Below are 22,940 nucleotides of genomic sequence, written 5' to 3' on the forward strand. Positions count from 1 at the left end.
ATACGAGGCCACCCAGATAGGGAATGATTTCTTTGGAAGACACATTTCAAGTAAAATCCTCCTTGCAGAGTAAACAGAAAGATTTGTGAGCATGGAGGTGAGTGGGGCGATGGAGAGGACTATTTGAACACCTAAGAGTAAGAATAGGAAGACAGACATGTGACTGTCTGCTGAGAGGGGAGCCTGTGAGAAGAGGATGGCAGACTGATACATCAGAGAGGTGAGTGACCAAGAAAGTGAATGAGTAGGTGGCTGCAAGACTCCATGGAGCTCCTCATAGCTTTGTTTGCTCTTTGGACATTTGTGTAAGGACTATTTTTATGGTGTGATCCATAAAACTGAATGCTGACTTCATGCAGTCATTCTACTTCATGTGTTTTTCTTATGATTATTCAATTAGTTGCTTTTTAAGCATTTACTTTTACTCAGTAATCCAGATTCGCTGTCTCAGAATTGATATTTGAGGTAGTGTCTGAAGGGAGACCTACTTAGTGGCCTTTTGCAGGGGAGCTGGAACCTGAATGTCGTCATGTTCTTTTGTTGCTGAACTGCCAATGTTCGGATCAAAACAATCCACTTCTGAGTCATGTATGTTATTAGCTCTGGCAGGATAGCAAGACGTGAGGCAGATATTATTTTATATGTTAGGGAAACATAGATAAGGAAACAGAATGAAGAGACTGTCTTTATTCTTTATTAGAAAAGCAATCTTTTGTGATACATCTTAGCAACAAGCAATGAGTTTTTAATAAAACTGAGCAGATAGAGCACTCATATGTCCAGGCTTGCTCCCCCTCTTTGGCTCCAGAAACATATGATTTCATGACACTAGCAAGAGGCCTGCTGATTTGTCAGTTGATCAAAAGTTGCTGAAGGAAAGTCAATACAAAAAAGCTACTCATCATCTTGTCTTTTCCCGGTAACTCTACTGGACTTCCATTGTCCACTTGCCTGTTCTCCACAGCAGTGTTATTAACACTAGTGCTTGTCCCTCTGTTGTAAAGGGTGAGAATCTCATTTTGTTTCTTTTCCTCTTGTTCAAAGACCGGGGGCTGACTCCTTGGAAGATCTGGAAGAATTATTATCACCAGCTATGTGTAGCCAAGGGTTGCTTTTCTTCCCTTTCTTCTTCAGTCATTTTCACAGTAATGCATTTCTTTATCACACTTGCCCTCCTCTGGACATATGTCTTAGAAGCCCTGCTCTTACTCACTGTAAATTGACTCAGAAATGAAGCAATTTGATTGTTCTTCAAGTAGAACAGTATGTTTCAGGTGTCCCCAGTCCGAGAGGGTTTGCATAGCTGCCATGCCTGCAGTGGAGTCAGCATAATTGCCTCTACCAGTATTTTGTAATAGACGTCACTAATTTTGTGCAGACAATTCCCACATGGGCAGAATCCGATGCTACAACAAGGATTTTTGCTAAAAGTACCTTTCTCCTTGGAACAATCTTGTTTTGCAATTCTCCTGTGTTATGTAGAGGCTAAATGATTTGTCTTAGGGGTCTATAGCTGACCTGAGAGTATTTCTATTAACAATAATTCTGGGTACCATTGAAGGGCCTTTGAAATCAGTGGGTGATTCTCTGTGAGCCCCAGCTGCCCAAGGTAATATGTTCTCCTGACAGGTTGCAGACTCTCTGATCTGATGGTGCCCATCAGGAGCCCCGTGTATGTCCCTCAAACTTCTGTTTATTTTTCATTATTAGTTGTCACATCACTATATTAAATTATGAAATCTGTTAAAAGATCATGATACAGTGAGCAAGCTTCTTGTCCAAGTCTTACTTATCTTTATTATAGTGGCTGCAAAACCATGAGGGGGAAAAAAGGCAAAATGATGGGCAAGGAAGGAGACAGCCTCTACTTTCAAAGGGGAATGACTCCTTTTTCCTGGCACCATACCTGCTCGTAGAGCCATAGGATTTTAAGATGCCACAGTTGGGAGTGCTTATTTAATCCAATCCCCTTCATCTTGTAGATGAGAAAGCTGAGGCCCCCAGAAGACCTTACCAAGGGCACAAAGGTCCCAGTAGCAGAGCTCGGGCTAGAATAGGCCTTGGATATTCACCCTACTAATTGAGTAACTCATGAAGAATAAGAGATGGGTTTTAAAGTTCACATCTGGTGTACCTAAGACACATTTCAAGTGAAGTCCTTATTACTCTTCAGTATAAATCAAAAATAGGTCCCATTTTTCAATCACCATGTCCAACTGGACAATGTGGGTGTCACCTGAGACCATTTTTGTTGTTAAGAAAGAAATACAGGAAACACTTGCCCAGGGTTATTTCTGTTGCTACTCGTTTTTTCCATCTTCTTGAAGACCACAGTTTCTTAAGTATTAACTTTGAACTTGGTGAATCTTTGATTGTAAGTTACTCCCAAACAGTTTCCTCAACAGGGACTATAGAGAAGCATGTTGGAATTTGGAGTGTTAGGTCCTGGTTTAAAGGCCCTTTTTTGTCCCTTATTAGCTGTGTGGCCTTGAGCAATCACTTAACTTCTTAGAACCTCTCTTGGTAAAAATAGGCATAAGATCTTCATAGACCTGGTTATAAAACACCTACGTCATAATGTAATATGGACAAGTGCTTTGTAAAGAGCAAAGGGCTATAACTAACCACAATGTTAGTTATTAGAATGCTTACCATACAGATTTCCTGAAACTGGCCTGGAATAGCCTTCATTCTTGAATGATCTATAAGCAGTAGATCCTTCAATTTCAATAACTTCTCAATTATTCACACTAATGGTAGGGTGGAAGAGCACAGATGATACAAAACAGCAATCCATTTCGATACCATTTCTGTTTGAGTTTTATTGTATTTGGGAAAGCTTCTAAAATCTCTTTGCAGAAAGCAAAATTCAACCGAGATGAATTCTGTGGGCACATCCAGCGCTTCCAAAAGCTGGCCATGTGTAAACCCGTGACCTTCTCTGGACCTCGGTTTCCTATCTGTAAAAGGGAGAATTGGCCTAACTGATTTCCTGGTGCCCGCCAGCTCTGACATCCATGTGTCTGTGAGTCTAAGTGTATTGAAGGCAGCAGGTGAAAGCCCATTTTAGATGATGCCCCAGAGTTCTGTGGGGTGGCTGGAGTTGTGCAAATACTAGGGAACAAAAAAAATCACAAGCTGACAAAATGGCACTACCTCATTAATTTTTTTTTGATATATGAATTTTAAACATTTATTTATATTTGTTTTCAAATATATATTCACACCTTGATTTAGATCAATGGGTTAGTCATTATATACACATAGATATATAGAGTTTAGAATTTGAGGCTCTATATTACCTCATTAATTGCATAGGCAAGGACAGAAGCCAATCCAGGGTGTAGGAAAACCATGACGGACATTTAAGGAAGTGACCAAAAGAAGAGATTGGAGGAAAAAGTGAAAATAACATCTATAGGCAGAAAGGGTTAGAATGATAGCAGTGTTCAACGCTGCTGTCACAGAGGAAACGCGCGAGATGAGTTTCTTTGTGCTATTTCTGTTCAGAGGTCACAACTCTTCTCAATTCACCTGATTTTTTTTTCTCTCTTTTCAATCATGTCCTTTTCAAAATTCATCTCAGCAGTATTTCTGAACCCTTCTGATTATATCTTTTGCTAAAACCAATCAGCAGAGGTCTGTCTACAGTGCAGGGCAATCAGCAGAGACTCCAGGTATTGGTCAGAGACCATGTCTTTATTTAGATGGACTGTGGCTAGTGAGTTTGGCTGAAGTTACAGTCAGAACAATCCTGGAACAGTCCTGCTGCCATCTATCAGTACATGGCTTCCCATACAATTTTAGGAGTAGTTCCTGGCAGTACAGTGGTTTTTGAATATTTGCATGAGAAATGGAGTATATACATAATGTATGTTGTACTCTAATATTTTTTCTTTTTAACTCATCTAATACCCTACCCCTTCAGCCTCTCAGAATTTAACAACAGTGGTAATCAGAGTGAGTTAAAGAAAATCCAAAATTCGGCTCTCCTGACATATTGTACTATGTGGTGGTAGCCTGTACCAGAGATAGCATGGACATTGCTGTATGTGATCTGGAATTCTGTGATAGAGTGGTAGGTAATGTTGCATGATAGTCAGCCTCAGTTTTCCATACTATGCATTCCCATTACATACTATACCTCTTCGTCAGACTCAAGTTTTAATTGTGCATAGTGAATAGGAAGTAAAAGTGTTAGTCACTCAGTGGTGTCCAACTCTTTGCCACCCCATGAGCTGTAGCCCTCCAGGCTCCTCTGTCCGTGGGATTCTCCAGACAAGAATACTGGAGTGGATTGCCATTCCCTTCTGCAGGAGATCTTCCTGACCCAGGGATCAAACCTGGGTCTCCTGCATTGCAGGCAGATTCCTTACCCACTGAGCCACCAGGGAAACCCAGTGAATAGAAACAGACACATGAATAGCAACAAGCTATGAGAAATGAAGATGCATAATTAGTATCAGGTAAGTGACAGACTATAAAGGGGCTAATCAGATTATATCCATGGATTTAATATTATTATTATTTTATTGTTGAGTCATAAGAGTTCTTTAGCATTCAGAATACTAGATGCTTATCAGATATATGATTTGAAAATATTATCTCTCACTCTGTAGGTTTTCTTTTCACATTCTTAATAGTGTCCTTTGAGGCATGAAAGTACTTAATTTATATGAAGTCCAATTTATCTATTTTTTCTTTTGTCAATTGTGTTTTTAGTGTCATATCTAAGAAATCATTGCCAAATAAATCCAGTGTCACAAAACTTTATGCCTGTATTTTCTTCTAAAAGTTGTATATTTTTAGCACTTAAGTATAAGTCTTTATGAGGTAGGGTTCCAAATTCAGGGATGTGTTACTAGATGCAGCTTGTTGGAATTTTGTTGAGGATTTTTTAGTCTATCTTCATAAGTGATATCTTTCTGTAGTTGTCTTTTTTTGTGACTTTTTTTTCTAAGTTGCTTCAGTTGTGTCCGACTCTGTGCGACCCCATAGACAGCAGCCCACCAGGCTCCCCTGTCCCTGGGATTCTCCAGGCAAGAACACTGGAGTGGGTTGCCATTTCCTTCTCCAATGCAGGAAAGTGAAAAGTGAAAGTGAAGTCGCTCAGTCGTGTCCGACTCTTTGCAACCCCATGGAGTGCAGCCTACCAGGCTCCTCCGTCCATGGGATTTTCCAGGCAAGAGTACTGGAGTGGGGTGCCATTGCCTTCTCCGTTTTGTGTGTGTGTGTGTGTGTGTGTGTGTGTGTGTGTGTGTGTGTGATTGTGCAATTTTGATATCAGGCTATTACTGGATTCATAGAATGCTCACTACTCTTTCAGAGGTTCAGTCATTTTCTTGAATAAATACTCCTTGGATCTTTGCAGTCCTTTTGTTAATTTCTCGAGCTATGAAAATGTTGATTCTGACATTTTTTTTCCAGTTTTTTCACAGCTTTTTTGAAGGAGAAATTTCTCCTAGATACGTATGCAGAAATTTTTGCTGATGTCCTATGATTGGTATTTTGATACATATGTTATATAACATTTTATTGCTTAATTTATTATTCATTCAACAAATATTTATTAATCACCTAATAAGTAGAGAGTTTTGCTGAGCACTGGGAATTCAGTGATGAACAAGACTGCTTTTGTCTATGTCCTCGTGAAGCTTACACCTTTGTGGACAGATAGGCTCAAAGAAGTGATATTACAATGCGGTGTCATAAGTACCATGGTCAGGGAAGTATAGAGGACTGTAGGAGATTAGAGAATTAGATCAAATCCAGACTTTGGGGGACAGGAAAAGTTTCTGGAAGGAAGTCAAATGTAAATTGGAACCCAAAGAACAAGGGGATGGTTTCCAGGCAGAATGTAGAGCATGTGTAAAAAGCTTATGATGCTATGAAAGAACTCAGCATAAAATGTGATGGGAGGAGGGAGACACAAAGCTCGGAGTTTTGCAGGAAAAAGATCATCAAGGATATTGTAAGTGAAGGTAAGATATATATTTTATCCTAAAGGCTATGGGAAGCCACTGAAGGCTTTTAAGCTGAGTAATGATATTATCTTTGCTGTGACTCCAGCACTCAGAACACATTTTGTTGTTTTGTTGCTAAGTCATGTCCAACTCTTTGCAACCCTATGGACTGTAGCCTGCCAGACTCCTCTGTCTATGGGACTTCCCAGGCAAAAATACTGGAGTGGGTTGCCATGCCCTTCTCCAGGGTATCTTTCCCACCCAGGGATTGAGCCCGCCTATCCTTCATTGAGGGTGAACTCCTTACCACTGAGCTACCTGGGAAGCTCTCCAAACACAGTAGATAAATAATGTTTTATTTACTATAAATACCTTGTAATTTACTTATAAATTATTGTTTTCTGATTATTCTGGGTGTTAGTATGCAGGAAACCTTTGGTGTCAGGACTCTTTCACTCTTAAAAAGTATAGAAGCCTCCAAAGAGACTTGCTTATGTGAATTATATCTATTGTTATTTATTGTATTAGAAATTAAAACAGGATTTTAAAATACTTATCTACTATTTTATTTAAAAAATAATAGGGACTTCCTTGGTGGTACAGGGGCTAAGATTCTGTGCTGCCAGTTCAGGGTACCAGGTTCAATCCCTGCTCAGGGAACTGGATCCCACACGCTATAACTAAAGATCTCCCATGCCGCAACTAAGAGCTGGTACAAGCCACATAAATACAAATGATTTCTTAAAACAAATAGTAAAGTCATCATGCTCACATATATTTTTCTAAGAAAATAGATATGTTTTCCAAAACAAAATCCTTTAATGGGATGAGTGGCATTGTTTTACGTTTTGTAAATCTCTTTCTTTTGACTTAATAGTAGACTTAATAATCCTTAATAGTAGGATTATCATATCTGCTTCTGCACTCAGTGTGGTTAAACTGATGAAAATTTGATCTCACACAGATAAACAGTTGGAAAAAGAGCAGTGTTTTAATATGCTTTTAAGATAACTAAGGCATTCTCTGATATTACATAAAAATTTGACAAGTGACAGTTCCTTTTTTTTTAAAGTGACAGTTTCTTAAAGGTTAGCTGCAATATGGAATCTGAAACATATCAATTAACTTTTTATTTTCTGTTACAAAAAAAAAATCTTCCTTGCAGTTTTAGTGGATCTTTAGCCATTATGTGATTTTGTATCATTTGAAAAATGGGGTTCACTGAGTTATGCAGATCTGCCAAAGGTTAACACACTTCACTATACAATATCAAAATACCATATGCGTTAATATCACCACAGCCTCATCAAAAGCTGTAAAGCTCATAGTGGAAGAACTAAGTTTTACCAAATCCTGATTTTTACTTGATAGTGAAAGCCTTTTCTTATTGAAAGACTTTATTGGGATTTCCCTGGCAGTCCAGTGGTTAAGACTCCACACGTCCATTGCAGGGGGCACTTGTTTGATCCCTGGTCGGGAAACTAAGGTCCTGCATACTGCACAATGTGGCAAAAAAGAAAGGTTTTATTTTTTAGAGCAGTTTTAGGTTTACAACAAATTTGAGAGGGAGGTACAGACATTTCTTATATAGCCCCTGACCTCACACATGCATAACTCTCCCCATTTTACCAGACTAGTCCTTATTTTTTTCTTTTTAAAAAAATTTTTACAAGGATGAACCTACACTGGCACATCATTATCAACCAAAGTCCATAGTTTATGTTAGGGTTCACTAGATATTATGTGTTTTATGGCTTTGAACAGAAGTATAATGACATATATCTATCAATGTAATATAATACAGGGTACTCTTACTCATCTAAAAATCCTCTATCCTCTGCCTGTTTATGTCTGCTCCTACCCCCGACCCTGACAACCACTGATCTTTTCACTGTCTCCATAGTTTTTCCTTTACCAGGATATCATCTAATTAGAATCATGTAGTAAGTAGCCTTTTTCATATGGGCTTTTTTCACTTACTAATATGCATGTAAGTTTCCTCCATGTTTTTCATGGCTTTATAGCTAATTTCCAGAGAAGGCAATGGCACCCCACTCCAGTACTCTTGCCTGGAAAATCCCATGGACAGAGGATCCTGGTAGGCTGCAGTCCATGGGGTCTCTAAGAGTCGAACACGACTGAGTGACTTCACTTTCACTTTTCACTTTCATGCATTGGAGAAGGAAATGACACCCCACTCCAGTGTTCTTGCCTGGAGAATCCCAGGGACGGGGGAGCCTGGTGGGCTGCCGTCCATGGGGTCGCACAGAGTCGGATACGACTGAAGTGACTTAGCATAGCTAATTTCTTTTTAGTGCTGAATTAAATCCCATTGTCTGGCTGTATCACAACTTTTTACTCATTTCACCTACTAAGGGACATCTTGATTGCTCCTGAGTTTCAGCAATTATGGAATAAAGCTTCTATAAACATCCTCGTGTGGGTTTTTGTGTAGACATAAGTTTTCAGCTCCTTTAGGAAACTAGGAAGGAGTGCAATTGGTGGGTCATGTGGTAAGAGTGTGGTTAGTTTTGCAAGAAACCACCAAACTGTCTTCCCAAATGGCTGTACCATTTTGCAGTCCCACCAGCAATGTTTGAGAATACCTGCTTTTCCACATCCTCATCAGCATTTGGTGGTGTTAGTTTTACAGATTTGGGGCATTCTAATAGCCAGAACAATTCTACAGTCCTTCTAATAGGTGTGTACTGGTATCTCATTTTAATTTGTATTTCTTTTATCACATATAATATGAAAGATCTTTTAATATAACGTCTTTATTTGGGGTGCTTTCCCAATGGCTCAGTGGGTAAAGAATCTGCCTGCAATACTGAAGACCCAGGACACTCAAGTTTGATCCCTGGCTTGGGACAATCCCCAGGAGAAGGAAATGGCTACCCACTCCAGTATTCTTGTCTGAAAAAAAAAATCCCATGGCCAGAGGAGCCTGGCAGGCTACAGTCCATGGGGTTGCAACTAGTTGGACACGACTGAGCACACAAGCATGTTCATGTTCATTAGCTATTTTGGTATCAATGATTTCCTATAGTGAGTGAAGAGGTATTCCCTTTCCTTGTATCCTGTAAAAGAGATTGTAGAGAATTGGCATAATTTCTTCTTTAAATGTTTGATAGAATTCACCAGTGATCCATCTGGGCCTAGTTCTTTCTGCTTTGGAAAGATATTCATCATTGATTCAATTTCTTTACTAGGTGTAGTTCTAATCAGATCATCTAATTCTTGTGTAAGTTTTGGCAGATCATGTCTTTAAAGGGATTGGCCCATTATATAGGTTATCAAATTTGTGGGCATAGAGCTGTTCATAGTATTCCCTTATTTCCTTTTAACTTATTTTCATTTCTGTTATTAGTAATCTGTGTCCTCTGCTTTTTTCTTAGCCTGACCAGAGGATTATCAATTAAATCAATTTTCACAAAGAACCAGTTTTTGGTTTTATTGATCTTCTCTATTGATTTCCTGTTTCCAGTTTTATTGATTTCTGCTCTAAGTCATATTATTGCTTTTCTTCCGCTTACATGAGATTTAATTTGCTTGTCTCTTTCTAGTTTCTTAAGGTAGAAACATATGATTTTAGAACTTTCTGATTTTTTAATTACATATTTAATGCTATGCATTTCACTTTGAGCACTACTTTTACAGCATCCCACAAATTTTGTTAAGTTGTATTTTCATCTTCTTTTAGTCTTCTTTGACCCAAGTATTATTTGCTGCTGCTGCTGCTAAGTCCCTTCAGTCGTGTCTGACTCTGTGCGACCCCATAGACGGCAGCCCACCAGGCTCCCCTGTCCCTGGGATGCTCCAGGCAAGAACACTGGAGTGGGTTGCCATTTCCTTCTCCAAAGTGTTATTTAGAAACATGTTATCTTATCTTCCAGTATTTTGGAATATTCCAGTTATGTTTCTGTTATTGATTTCCAATTCCATTCTTTTGTGGTCAAACAGTAGATATTATATGATTCCTTTGCTTTTAAACATTTTAAGATGTGTTTATAGCCTAGAATGTGGTTCATCTTGGTGAATGTCCCATGTGTGTCTGAGAAGAATGTATATTCTGCTGTTGGTAGATGACATAGTCTATAGATGTCAATTATATCCAGTTGATTGGTAGTGTTGTTAAGTTCCACTATGTCCTTACTGATTTTCTGCCTGCTGGGATTTGTTTATTTCTGAGAGAGGTGTGTTGAAGCCTCTATGATAGTGGATTCATCTATTTTCCCTGGCAGTTCTATCAGTTTTTGCCTCATGTGGCTTAATGTTCTATTGTTATGCACATACATGTTAAGAATTGTTGGAGAATTGACCTCTCTATCACTGTGTAATGCCCTTTTTTATCCCTGATAAATTTTCTTACTTTGAAGTCTGCTCTATCTGAAATCAATATAGCTATGCCTGCTATCTTTTGATTAGTGTTAGCATGGTACATTTTTTTCCACCCACTTACTTTTAATCTCTATGGGTTTTTATATTTAAAGTGGGTTTCTTGTAGACAACATATAGGTAGGTCATGTTTGTGATCTACCCTGAAAATTTCTGTCTTTTAGTTAATTCATGTAGACCACTGACATTCAGTTAATATTTATGTATGTATTAATGTCTTGGTCACTGTGTTTTCTATTTGCTGCCCTTGTACATTGTTCTTGGTTTTGTCTTCCACTCTTCTCCTGCTTTTTGTAGTTTTAACTGAGCTTTTTATGTGACTCCATTATTTTCTCCTTTCTTAGTCTATCAATTTTAGTTCTTTTAAGCTTTTTTTATTGGTTGCTCTGGAGTTTGCAATATACATTTACAACTAACCCAGGTTCACATTCAAATAACACTACACCACTTTGCAGGTAGTGTGAATACCTTATAATAACGAAATAATCCCAATTCCTTACTCCCATTTCTTGTATTATTGCTGTCATTCATTTCATTTATATATGCTGCTAAGTCACTTCAGTCGTGTCCGACTCTGTGCAACCCCACAGACGGCAGCCCACGACACTCCCCCGTCCCTGGGATTCTCCAGGCAAGAACACTGGAGTGGGTTGCCATTTCCTTCTCCAATGCATGAAAGTGAAAAGTGAAAGTGAAGTCGCTGAGTCTTGTCCGACTCTTAGCGACCCCATGGACTGCAGCCTACCAGGCTCCTCCATCCATGGGATTTTCCAGGCAAGAGTACTGGAGTGGGGTGCCATTGCCTTCTCCAGTTTAAGAGTAAGAAAAGAGGTTTTGTTTTTATTTCGTCTTCACTTATTCCTTTTTCAGTGCTCTTCTTTCTTTATATAGATCCAAGTTTCTGAGCCATATTATTTTCCATCTCTCTAAAGAACTTCTTTTAACATTTCTTGCAAGGCAGGTCTACCAGCAACAAACTCTCTTAATTTTTGTTTGTCAGAGAAAGTTTTCATTTCTCCTTCACTTTTGAATGGTAATTTTTCAGATTACTCTCAACTTTCTAGATTGGTGATTTTTTTTCTCTCCACACTTTATTTTTACTCCACTCTCTTTTTGCTTGCGTGGTTCCTAAAGAAATGTCAGCTATAATTATTATCTTTGTTTCTCTATAAGTAGGATATTTCCTCCATCCCAGATTTCTTTCAGGAATTTTTCTTCATCTTTGATTTTCTGTATTTTGAAAATTGTATGCCTATGTGTGGGGTGTTTTTTTTTTTTGGGGGGGTGCATTTAACCTGCTAGATGTTCTCCAAGCTTTCTGTATCTATGATTTGGTGTCTAACATTAATTTAGAGAAATTCTCAGTCATTACTATTTTAAATATTTCTTCTGTTCTTTCTTCTCCTTCTGATAGTCCCATTATGTATATGTTATACCTTTTGTAGTTGCCCCACAGTTGTTAGATATTCTATTGTTTTTGTCTCTTTTCTCTTTGCTTTTCTGTTTTAGAGCATTCTGTTGACATATCCTCCAGTTAGAGATTCTTTTCTCAGCTGTGTCCAATCTTCTAATAAGCCCATCAAAGGCATACTTCATTTCTGTTAGTAGTTTTCTTTCTTTTTGGCTTTCTTAGAATTTCCATCTCTCTGCTTACATTGCCAATCTGTTCTTGGGTACTGTTTACTGTATCCATTATTAATAGGTCATAGTTGTTTTAAATTCCCAGTCTGATAATTCCTACATCTTGCTGTCTCTTTAATTTGTGCTTTTTGCCTTTTAGTATGCCTTGTAATTTTCTTCTTGATAGCTGGACATGATCTACTGGTTAAAAGGAACTGCTATAAATAGGCCTGTAATGATATGATAGTAAGATGTAGGGAAGAGGAGGCAGTCTACAGTCTTATATTTAGGTCTTGGACTTTTAATGAGCCTAAGCCTCTGGAGCATAAACCTCCCAACTGTTTCTCAGTTTTTAAAATTCCACCTCCGCTATTAGGTGGGACAGGATGGCTAGAGTGGGCTGGAGTTGGGTATTTCTCTTGCCCAGGTGAGTTAGGTTCTGAAAATACCCTATAGCATTAGGCTTTAGTTAATTGGTTTCTGCTGAGGGCAAGCCTTGTTGAGAAGACCAGAATGCTCTGGTGTATTTCAAAATGATTCCTTTCCCTTTCTCCATGCTGGAAGCATGAGGAATTTTTTTCTCAGACATTTACTATGGGAAGCTGGTCAAACTCCTGAAGGTAAAATTCACATTGTTGGGGTGCCTTTATGGCTAGGTATCTCTGGAGAGTTTAACTTTCAAAGTTGTCTTTGTTGAGCCTCTAGCAGTTTGCCAGTTAGTTTGATTTCCTACTCCAGCCCTGGGTTCCCAAGGCAGTTTCTGCTCCTAAGTCTGTGCTTTGTAAGCCCTTACTCCCTCTATTCGCTATCTGTTTCTCTCATCTTGGTAGTAGTGGATTACCAGCTCTCCCCTCCTCTCTTATAGATCTGGAAAGAGTTGAATTTTCAGTCTGTTTAGCTTCTTACTTGTTTTTTAGATGGAGTGGCAACTTCCAAACTCCTTACATGTGGAACTGGGAGCCCTGATAATGCAAATTTTATCATTGGTTACAAACTGTCAGTTGTTTTCTTTAAAGTAACTGGCTTATTTTGTTCCTTTCCAAGGGTGAACATTTACTCAAATTTTTACTGTTTCTTCAAGTGCAGTAAGTGAAATTGGCTTTTTTAAAAACCGGAAGTGCTTAGCAGTGGGAAGTACAGTGACTACTATTAAGAATTTGGTGTCTCTAACCTGACTCATGCTAAGCTGCCAGCAGTTTTACCTCCTATATCTTTTGCATCATCAATGTAAATGCCCTCATAGTTTTTTGAAGGTAAATCATGAATTTCAACATTATTCAACACAGTATTTCCACACTGCTCATGTTTTTCCCCCAAATTCTCATAGATCTTCGATGATTAGTTATACTGGATGGATATAAGCAAAATAGCAGGTCCAGCTCATGAGTGTAGACTTGTCCATTTGAAAGGCAAAAACTCAATTCTGTTGAGGAGGTATAACTCCATCTTTATGTTTGCAGCTTAATCTTTAATTTGGTGAGTTACCTTCTTTCATTGGAAGGTGGTGTGATTTTTTTTTTCCTATTGAGTCTTCATCCTGTAGACATTGAGCAAATATCAGTCCTTCCGTGTTTATTCGTTTCTTCACCCCATGTGTAACTCTCCAGCTACTGTAATATAACAGCTTACCCTAAACTATGCTTCAGTTGTTTTTCCATTTCTATTTTGAAAAGCTCTAACAAATTTTGACTTTTAAAGAGCTCATAACTTCTTTTAAATATTTAACTCCTTTTTTTACTCCTTTTTCTTTAAACTGAATGATTTTCAAGATGACTACAACTTAGCTCACACTACAATCCTATTCTGAAATGTTGAATCGTACACCCTATGATGAATTATTAATGTATATAAGGCCAAAGGAATGAGGTTTTGTTGTATTTTTGTTTATAGTTAATACTTTTTCAAAAATGTTTATTATTGCAAATAAGACTACAAACTGTAGTTACTTCCTGTGTTTTCACATAGACACAAAGCTTCCGGATTTTACAATTAAATGATAATGAAGTTACAAAAATTATAGTAGGCATAACCTAAGTAAATAGCCAATGAGAGCACTAAGGACTGAGAATAAATTAACCTCTGAAATAAAATATATTTGTGCCCTAAACATGCTATCTAGACCCACATATTCCAGAGCAATGATGTCATTATACAACATGACGTCTCTGGAAAATTATTCAATGTATTTGTGAGAGACTAGACCAAGTTAAGTCTTAGTACTATTATGATAATAGATTTGACCTCTAGGACTTCCTGAGAGGGTCTCAGAGAACTGCTGTTAAGGGAATGAATCTGCTGCTGTTGTTCAGTCGCTCAGTCGTGTCTGATGCTTTGCAACCCCATGGACTGTAGCATGTCAGGTTCCTCTGAATTGAAAGAGGTCAAAACTGGAGGTTGGAAGGCCAATTAAGAGGATGCTGGGCTCATCTATGTACTGGTGGTTTTCCAACTTGAAGTGTATCAAAATCCCCTGGAGGATGGCCAGACCCTACTCCCAGGGTTTTTGATTCAATAGGTTTAAGGTCAGGCCTTAAAATTTGCATTTGTAATGAGTTCCCAGGTGATACTGATGCTGCTTGTTTTGGAGCCACACTTTGATAACCACTGCCCAAGGACCTTCGGAGAAGGCAATGGCACGCCACTCCAGTACTCTTGCCTGGAAAATCCCATGGACGGAGGAGCCTGGTGGGCTGCAGTCCATGGGGTCGCTAAGAGTCGGACAAGACTCAGCGACTTCACTTTCAGTTTTCAGTTTCATGCATTGGAGAAGGAAATGGCAACCCACTCCAGTGTTCTTGCCTGGAGAATCCCAGGGACTGGGGAGCCTGGTGGGCTGCCGTCTATGGGGTCGCACAGAGTCGGACACGACTGAAGTGACTTAGCAGCAGCCCAAGGACCTTGCTGCTCATCCCAGACCTCACCCCAGATATACTGTGTGTGTTCGAATCTAACTGTGTAGGATCCCAGGTGATTTGTATACATATCCAAGTTTGAGAAGCACTGCTCTAAGAGGCAGTTTCAGTTCAGTTCAGTCTCTCAGTCGTGTCCGATTCTTTGTGACCCCATGGACTGCATCACACCAGGCCTCCCTGTCCATCACCAACTCCCAGAGCTTACTTAAACTCATGTCCATTGAGTTGGTGGTGCCATCCAACCATCTCATCCTCTGTCGTCCCCTTCTCCTTCCCCTTCAATCTTTCCCAGCATTAGAGTCTTTCCCAATGAGTCAGTTCTTCGGTTCAGGTGGCCAAAGTATTGGAGTTTCTTGAGGCAGTTTATGGTATCCTAAAAGCTGAGTATAGAGAAAAGCCCAGAAGTTTAAAAGTTATATGAGAGAAAAAAATAAGACTTAGTGGCTGGACATAGAGAAGTCAGGGAAAGGGAGAATTCACCAGAAATGCTTTCATTTCTTCTGGCTTGAGCAATTGTGAGTAGGTGATTGATTCCTGTTCGCTGGGACAGGGAGCACAAGCAGATGAGTATACTTGGAAGAGTGTGTTTGAATTCAGTATTGAGTTTATTGACTGCATGGAGTTCTCTTTTAGCCCCCACAATATTGGCCATATGTGATTAAACAATAAAGTCCTAGGCTCCTGGTGCTGGGAAGGGATTGGTATTACATAAACTTTAGGCACACATGCACAGTTCTGTTTCTTCTCAGAATCCACTTATGACAGTTATAAATTACTAAAAATAAAAGTCTCTTCCACAAAATGAGTTTTTAAAACCTGTTTCGCCTCCTCACAGCATTCATTCCCATGGACACAAGTAAACAAGTTAGAGACACAGAGTAACTGGCGAAGATCATGTAGCACCCGTCAATAATTGGAACCCTGAAGAACAGAATGGGATATCCCAGGTGTCCCAGCGCAAAACAGATCAGACTGTGATGCATGAACAATGTGGGCAGACTCAGTATGGCTCCCTTTCAGAGTGGGGATCCAGTCTCACCAAACAGTTTCACTAGTTCCCCAAAGTCCCCCTTTTAAAGAACTCCTCCAAATATTACTTATAGGTAGCTATGTACCTGACCAGCTAGGCCAGGATTCTAATTCACAAAGAGGGCTGCCAAAGGTAAGCAGTTCTGCCTTATGGAATGAATGAGTCAGTTTTCTGTCTGGATGTGGGAGACATTTCACTTTCATCCATTATTTTATTTGATCTTCACACTACTGCCAGGTACAGCAGGCATTATTATCTTCAGTTTACAGACGAGGAAGCCGAGTTTGAAGGTTATTAAAGGACTCTTCTACAGTTATTGAAATGGTAGGAGGATGTACTGGGACTGGAACCCAGGTCTCCTGACTCCAAATTGCATGCTCTTTTTACTGTAAGTGATATAGTTCAACTAAACATCAGACTGATCTATAGGACATTAGTTCCGTTTTTTAAAATTCCAGCTTATTTAAAGAGCTGACTTGAATGAAATGTTCAAACAGTGGCACCTGATTTTTAAAAATAGCTTGATTCAGAATACATTACAGATTATTACTGAACTTTTATTTTAATAGTCAAGCAATTAATGATGAGTCACAGCAAATCTGTGGGAGCATAAAATGCTCACATTGTCCCCAGGTCTGTTCATTATCCTCTGTGCTCTCTATCCTGATCAATCAATAGTTAATTAATAATGATGTGCTTCCCGAAGTACAAGGTTATAAATTAATTTAATACTCATATGCATATATTCTGTAGGAAAAATGAGTGGAAACTGCCTGCCATGCCCATCTCATTGTAAGAAAATGTATGTAATGATTACAAGCATATAATAAGAATGGTTGGCCCAGCCAAATGTTTGTTCATTTCTGTTAATCAGTATTCATTTGAGCTACTTCCATGCAGTTCATGGAAGCAGTGCAATCAGTTGAGTAGTGTGGCAGATTTAAATCAGTAATAAAAGCCCTGGGGAAATTAACAAGACAAAACATTAACCACAGACTAAACATTAACATATATTAGCATTTTTATTATACCTGTAGAATTGTTAAATGGGCATGGTTGCTACTGTTTAAAAGTTTATGTTGTATATCACATAATTTCAATGTATATTTTGTTTTAAAACTTTTAAGATTTAATTAAGTGAAATTGAACAATGATATGATAGACAATTGAACAAAATGAACTTAAGTTCATTCTTTTCATTTAACTGGAACCTTACGGCCTTTCCACACTACCCTCTCCCCAGCCCCAGGCATGGGGGGAAAATCCATGGCAAGGTTCCCTAAAACAAAGACCACACATAATATTCCACCAGAGTGGACTGCAGGGTCAGAATCAATATTAAATTGTATAACTATATAGGATATTTTATTTTTAATTCTTCAGGATTCTGCTACATCCATCGACAATGGAAGACTAAATTTATATGAATTATTTAGCAACATTTCTCAGAGAAACACTCCTTGCGACCACAGTCATCAGCTGGATTCTAGCAGAGTAGTTATTCTGTCATTAAATAAAACTGAAAAGGTCCCCTAGAGGTCCTCAAGTCTTGGTGGCCTCAGGCACAGCTCTTGAGAGGAAAGGAGCTGTACTGCTCACAGGAGAAGTCAGTGGGATATCCATCTTACCAATTAGAAGCGGTCAGATTGCTGAGGGCAGTATGTGTCGTCGCCGGCTCAGCTCGCGCCACTGCCTTAGTGATGGGAACTTTTCTCTCTTCACTTCTGCTGCTTCCTCTCCTTCCTCCTCTTCCCCCTTCCCTCCTGCTCTTCCTTCTGTTATGAACCATATAAGTTAAAGCACACACACACCCACCCGCCCGCCACCCCACCACCCCTTAGCTGCTTTTTAAGAAAGAGAATGTAAAGTCATACACCTGATGTTTAAATCGAGAGCAGTTAGGGCTAGTTAAGAGTAGGGGAGAGGCAGAGATACTCATTAATGTAGGCCAGTATAGCTAAAAGCTTAAACCTCTTGAATTCTTGTAGCCATAGGATTAACCTGGAATTTCCATTTGGGGAGAAACTGTAAAGGATATACTTAAGCCAGATACCAGAACAGACCTGGCAGGATCCAGGGATATCCTGCAGGCAGTAAGCAGCAGGCTAGACCTACTTGAGAACTACGTTCCCACATCCAACAGAACTTGACATTCAGTGCTTTGGTATGGTTATGAAATGAATCTTGTCTGGCAGGTCAAAGAGTTTAAATCATTCCATGAGCAATACTTTCTGAAACTTTGGTCAAAATTGGGTATCACTTTTCTGTTGATCTTTAAGAATGAGCCCTTCTTTGAAGTATAGTTTTAGAGGTTTCATAATCATTATCTTTCTGCAGTTATGGGTGGGATGTCCACATAACTATGGAACCAGGCCACACCAAGCCTCAGAGTCAATCCTTTTGATAGAAATCCATGGTATGGGGGGGAAAAGCAAAAACAAAACCATAGGTTTTAAAGTCAGACAGATCTGGCTTCTAGTCCCCGGCTCTGCCATTTACTAGGCATTTGACTCTGTTTTAGTTGCTTAACTTTTGTGAGCCTCAGTTTCCTTATCTTTTAAGATAGGGTCAATAATACCTGTACTATATGCCTCGGAGCACTGTGGTAGGACTCACTGGATACAATAGGGAATGGGTGGAGAGGTTTCCTGTGAAGCACCAGGCTGGAGAGAGAGATTATGTTACAAATGCAAGGCATTGATGTTGATGAGAAGCTTACAACAGACCCTCTTTCTCTGCTCAGCCATCTGGAGGGAAAGATCAAGTCTGAGTTTTTTGTCACCTGAGAGTTCCTAGAACCAACAATGAATGGGAGCCTGAGAATGAATTTAATCAGTAGAGTATCTGCATTTCTTGACATGTTGATTATGGGGTGTATGTGTGAATTGCATCAAACCCAAATGCTTGGCATAGTTTCAAAATCTTCGGTAAAGTACTCTACTGGGAAAGGAATCCCCACATTCTCAAAGGAGCCCAGAATAAAATATGGCACTTCAAATACCACACCTTCCTCTTTTGAGACTAGAGTTAAAGGTGGATTGGAACTATGGGAGGTCAAAAGGAAGTCCTTCCCTCAGTGACAGGTGGAAGTGGGGTTGTAGGCCACACTTCCTGATGTCCAGTCTACTGGGCTCTTACTTACAAATACCTTGCTGGGCCCAGCAGTGTATATTCTCCAGGTATGTGCAAAGCCAGTGCTTCTGGACTCTGGTTAGAGGGAAAGATCAAGTCTGAGTTTTTTGTCACCTGAGAGTTCCTAGAACCAACAACGACCCGCTGGCCTGGATATGCTCAGAGGCCCTGGCTTCTTCTAACACTTTGGATCTTATAACACTTCAGAGCACTATTGCTTTCCCTGCCACAGGTTCTGGCGCATAAATAAAGGCACCATTAGGAATCACAGTTCATGGAGAACAAAAAGGTTTTATATTCCCGGTCTACTGATAGAGACACCTTCGTATCCAATAAATTCACTCCAACTAAGTAGATTTAAAGGCAGTGGTATCCTTGACTAGGTACATTAGTCAGTGAGAAGAAATTGGACTGCACTTTTTATTTAAGAGTCTAAAACTCCTGGGCAGGATACTGATTTCTCAAATGCCACTTGGGAGGCTGACTTCTTTAGCAAGTGCAGCTATAGAGTAAGAGCCAGGTCTCTCAGCATAGCCTGAGGTTTCCCAAGTAGGAAGCTGAAAGGACCTCTTTAATGTGAATACCGCATCTCTTTGTAAATTATGTTTTCTTTTTATGTCTACTTCTCAAAATAAGCTCATAATATTCACCTACAGCTCACACAGTGTGGAGGAGAAAGATGTGGAGAGAAGGGCCCAAAGGGGGGTCTACATTTGACAAACGCTTTGTATATGAGAAGAATTTGCTTCATGGTAGATTTGTGGAAGAAAATACAGCCTGTCTGATAAGATGTGGCAGATTTCAGATGGGGCAGTGGGGGTGTTGGCAGGATACCATTGTTTGCCCCTTACCCCACACAGAGCCTTGGGAAGTCGGCTTGATAATGCCACATTGGGTGGCTTGGGAAGAAAGGTCAGACTGCAGGCTTGCTACATTCTCATTTGTTCTTAACCTTCCTACTTCTGCTTCAGCTGCCCCCCTTTCCAGTAGATTTGGAGGGACTCAAAACTTTAAAGTCTTGCTGGGGTCCAATTAGTATTCACTGATACAAAGGGCAGACTTTCAATGGCGAGGGAGATTTTGCAGCTGTGGGTTGCAAGTAGGCAAGTTACTGTGCAAGATGTGTGAAAGATTGTGATTTTGGTGCTGGATTTGAAGCAGGTGTCGATGAAGAAAGTGTGTCCTGTGCTCCTGAATGTGATGATTAGAATACTTGAATCTCTTTGAAATAAACTCTAACATTGATATGTGTTCACAGAGTCATAAATAGATATTTATGGAAGGAAAATCAAGATTTTGTTCCATGAACGGTCATCTGCAGTTTAACAAAGAAATGCGTATGTGTCTAAGGACATAATTTTATGATGCACAGTCTGCACTCGGTTATTTGTAGCTGCATTATGTAAGTTCTTAAAATTTAACTCCCCAGTGCAGCCAGGCAGCCCCTGCCTAAAGTACCCTACCAGACTGCCACCAAATGGGGCGAATTCAGAGAATACAGACTCTTCATTTGAAGTTAATTAGCCCAAGTCAAGTGGCATTACATAAACACATCTGAAAAATTCAGTATCATACATTCCAAAGCCAAATGGAGTGTTTTAAAATGTCTGCAACTTTTGTTTTATTCTCATTAAGATAAACTATTGAGAAGAGGTGGTCTGAATATCATGCTATATAGGTGCTGTCTTTCATAAATGGAGGTGATATTACTGTGGATTCTAAATTTTTTTATACTTCAAAAATTCATTTATATATGGATAACTTTCCAAAGCTATACCAGCTATATGCTATTTGTCCCTTTATTAAGAGATTGATAACTTAGTGAATATGATCAGGACCATCTTCAGAAATCCAAAAGCTGGGATTAGCACTCAGAGCCCATGGCCTCTCGGTAGAATGGTATGCCAGATCAGATACCAGGATTTTCCTTCAATTCACTTCAATTATGTCTTTACTAAATGCCTAACCGTGTGTAAAATCCAATGTGAATTCCATGGAGGTATAGAAGTTGACAAAGATATAACCTTTGTCTTCACAAGGTATCTCTAGTATTTTTCCTAAAGTATACAATCTATATTTAAACCTTGTCTATGTTTTTGAGAATGGGGAATTCTTTCTTATCCCCAAACATAGAATGTAAGCAACTGGAAACCAAGCATCATCTTCTTGGAAGGCGATGTTGCATTAGCTTTGAAGTCAGACATGTAGGTTCCAAGGCAGATGGTGAATCCACTGCCTGTTTGTCTCAGGCAAGTCACATCACCTCTCTGAGCCTCAATTTCCTCAGCTATAAAATGGGAAGTCTGAATCTGATTATGAATTGAAAAGCCCTCTGCCTAATTAAGTGGTGGCGCTAGTGGTGAAGAACCCACCTGCCAATGCAAGAGATGTAAAGAGACATAGGTTCAGTCCCTGGGTCAGGAAGATCCCCTGGAGAAAGAAACGATACCCCACTCCAGTATTCTTGCCTGGAGAATCCCCTGGACAGAGGAGCCTCATGGGCTCCAGTCCCTAGGGTCGCAAAGACCTGGACACAGCTGAAGCGACTTAGCACACAGTGAGTTGCCTTATTAAAATAACACACAAGGAAACGAAGCATAGCATCTGGCACAAAGGGAAACATATGTTAATATTCATACTTACTTATATAGAAGTTTATTCAGGCTTTTGACTGAAAATGAACAAATAACAAATCTACAAATATTTTCACCAAATCATTTAGATTTGAGATAAGAAAGCTGATGCCATTTTTATCATTGCTCTGAGTATAATAGAGCTAAGCTTTAAATTCTAATGCTGTACACCTGAGATTTATATAATTTTAAAAAGAGCTAGCAAAATGCTCAGAAGAATCGGATCACTTTGTGTGCAGGAGGTTGCTCTTCTATTAACAGACTACTCTGTACATCTCCCACACACCCCTTCACTTCCTACACCAAACCTTCCTAAACTTGAAAGTTTCCATTTGTGAACTTCCTAGGGATAAATATCAAGTGCCATTGAAAGGTATCAGTAGCATAAGTCCTGTGTAGAGGGTCCTTTCTAACATGTACTTCACTATAGAAATAAGGCATTTTCATCTGAGGAAATCTGTGAATAGACTGCACCCAAAGTGCCCCCGCCGGTCTTCAGCCTTCCTGGTTCTTTGCCTTAAAAGCGTATCACCTTTTTTGACTCCAGTAATAGCTTCGTTCTGCTCTTTAAAAAGAAATTGGGGAAGAAATTGAAGTGCTTTTCAGAATTTGTTTCTACTATCATATCTGTGAAAGTATCATATAATTATATTGCATTTCTTTTTTCAGATTGGCAAGTTATGTGCCCATTCTCAACAACGTCAATATAGATCTGCTTATTATCCTGAAGATCTATTTATTGACAAGAAGGTATTAAAAGTTGCTCGTGTAGAACGTGAAGAAACCTTATCCAGCCGAAGAAGGTGAGAGGGTTTTTTTTTTTTTTCCTTCTAGATTTCAGCATACAATTAGCAATTGTGTTTTAAGATCAAAAACCACTGGAGTGAAGCTTCTTAAATACATGTTATTTAGTTCTTCTGAGTAGAGTATTCAATTAATTAAATTCTATCCTCTGTTAATGTTAAAAGAAAAAAGATATTGTATTATATCCAAGCCATATTTAAATGTAAATTTACCATATGTAAATATCCAGTACAGCAACACAGAGTGGAATAGATTTCCCAAGATCTTTATTGATTAAGCAAAACCTTTTTTATTTATGATCTGGTCTCACAATTCCATGGCTTGGTTTGTGTCTTTCCCAATTCCCAGACATTGAGTCTGGGGTGAGTTCACCAAAGAGAAACTGGCAAGACACTCTGATGTGTACACACCTACAGTGTACACTCTACACACTCTTTTAAGAATGATG

At 39.2% G+C, this 22,940-nt stretch overlaps 1 protein-coding gene across 1 annotated transcript in view; it reads left to right on the forward strand.

Moving 5' to 3' along the window:
* The window catches only part of GPC3 (glypican 3), a 460,444-nt gene that overhangs the window by 277,674 nt on the left and 159,830 nt on the right, over positions 1-22,940 (forward strand). Inside the window, exon 4 of the mRNA XM_005906523.3 lies at positions 22,358-22,491. Within this exon, the coding sequence (XP_005906585.2) occupies positions 22,358-22,491 (134 nt within the window). The remainder of the gene's footprint in view (positions 1-22,357; positions 22,492-22,940) is intronic.

Source organism: Bos mutus, chromosome X, assembly GCF_027580195.1.
Source record: "Bos mutus isolate GX-2022 chromosome X, NWIPB_WYAK_1.1, whole genome shotgun sequence".
NCBI lineage: Eukaryota > Metazoa > Chordata > Mammalia > Artiodactyla > Bovidae > Bos > Bos mutus.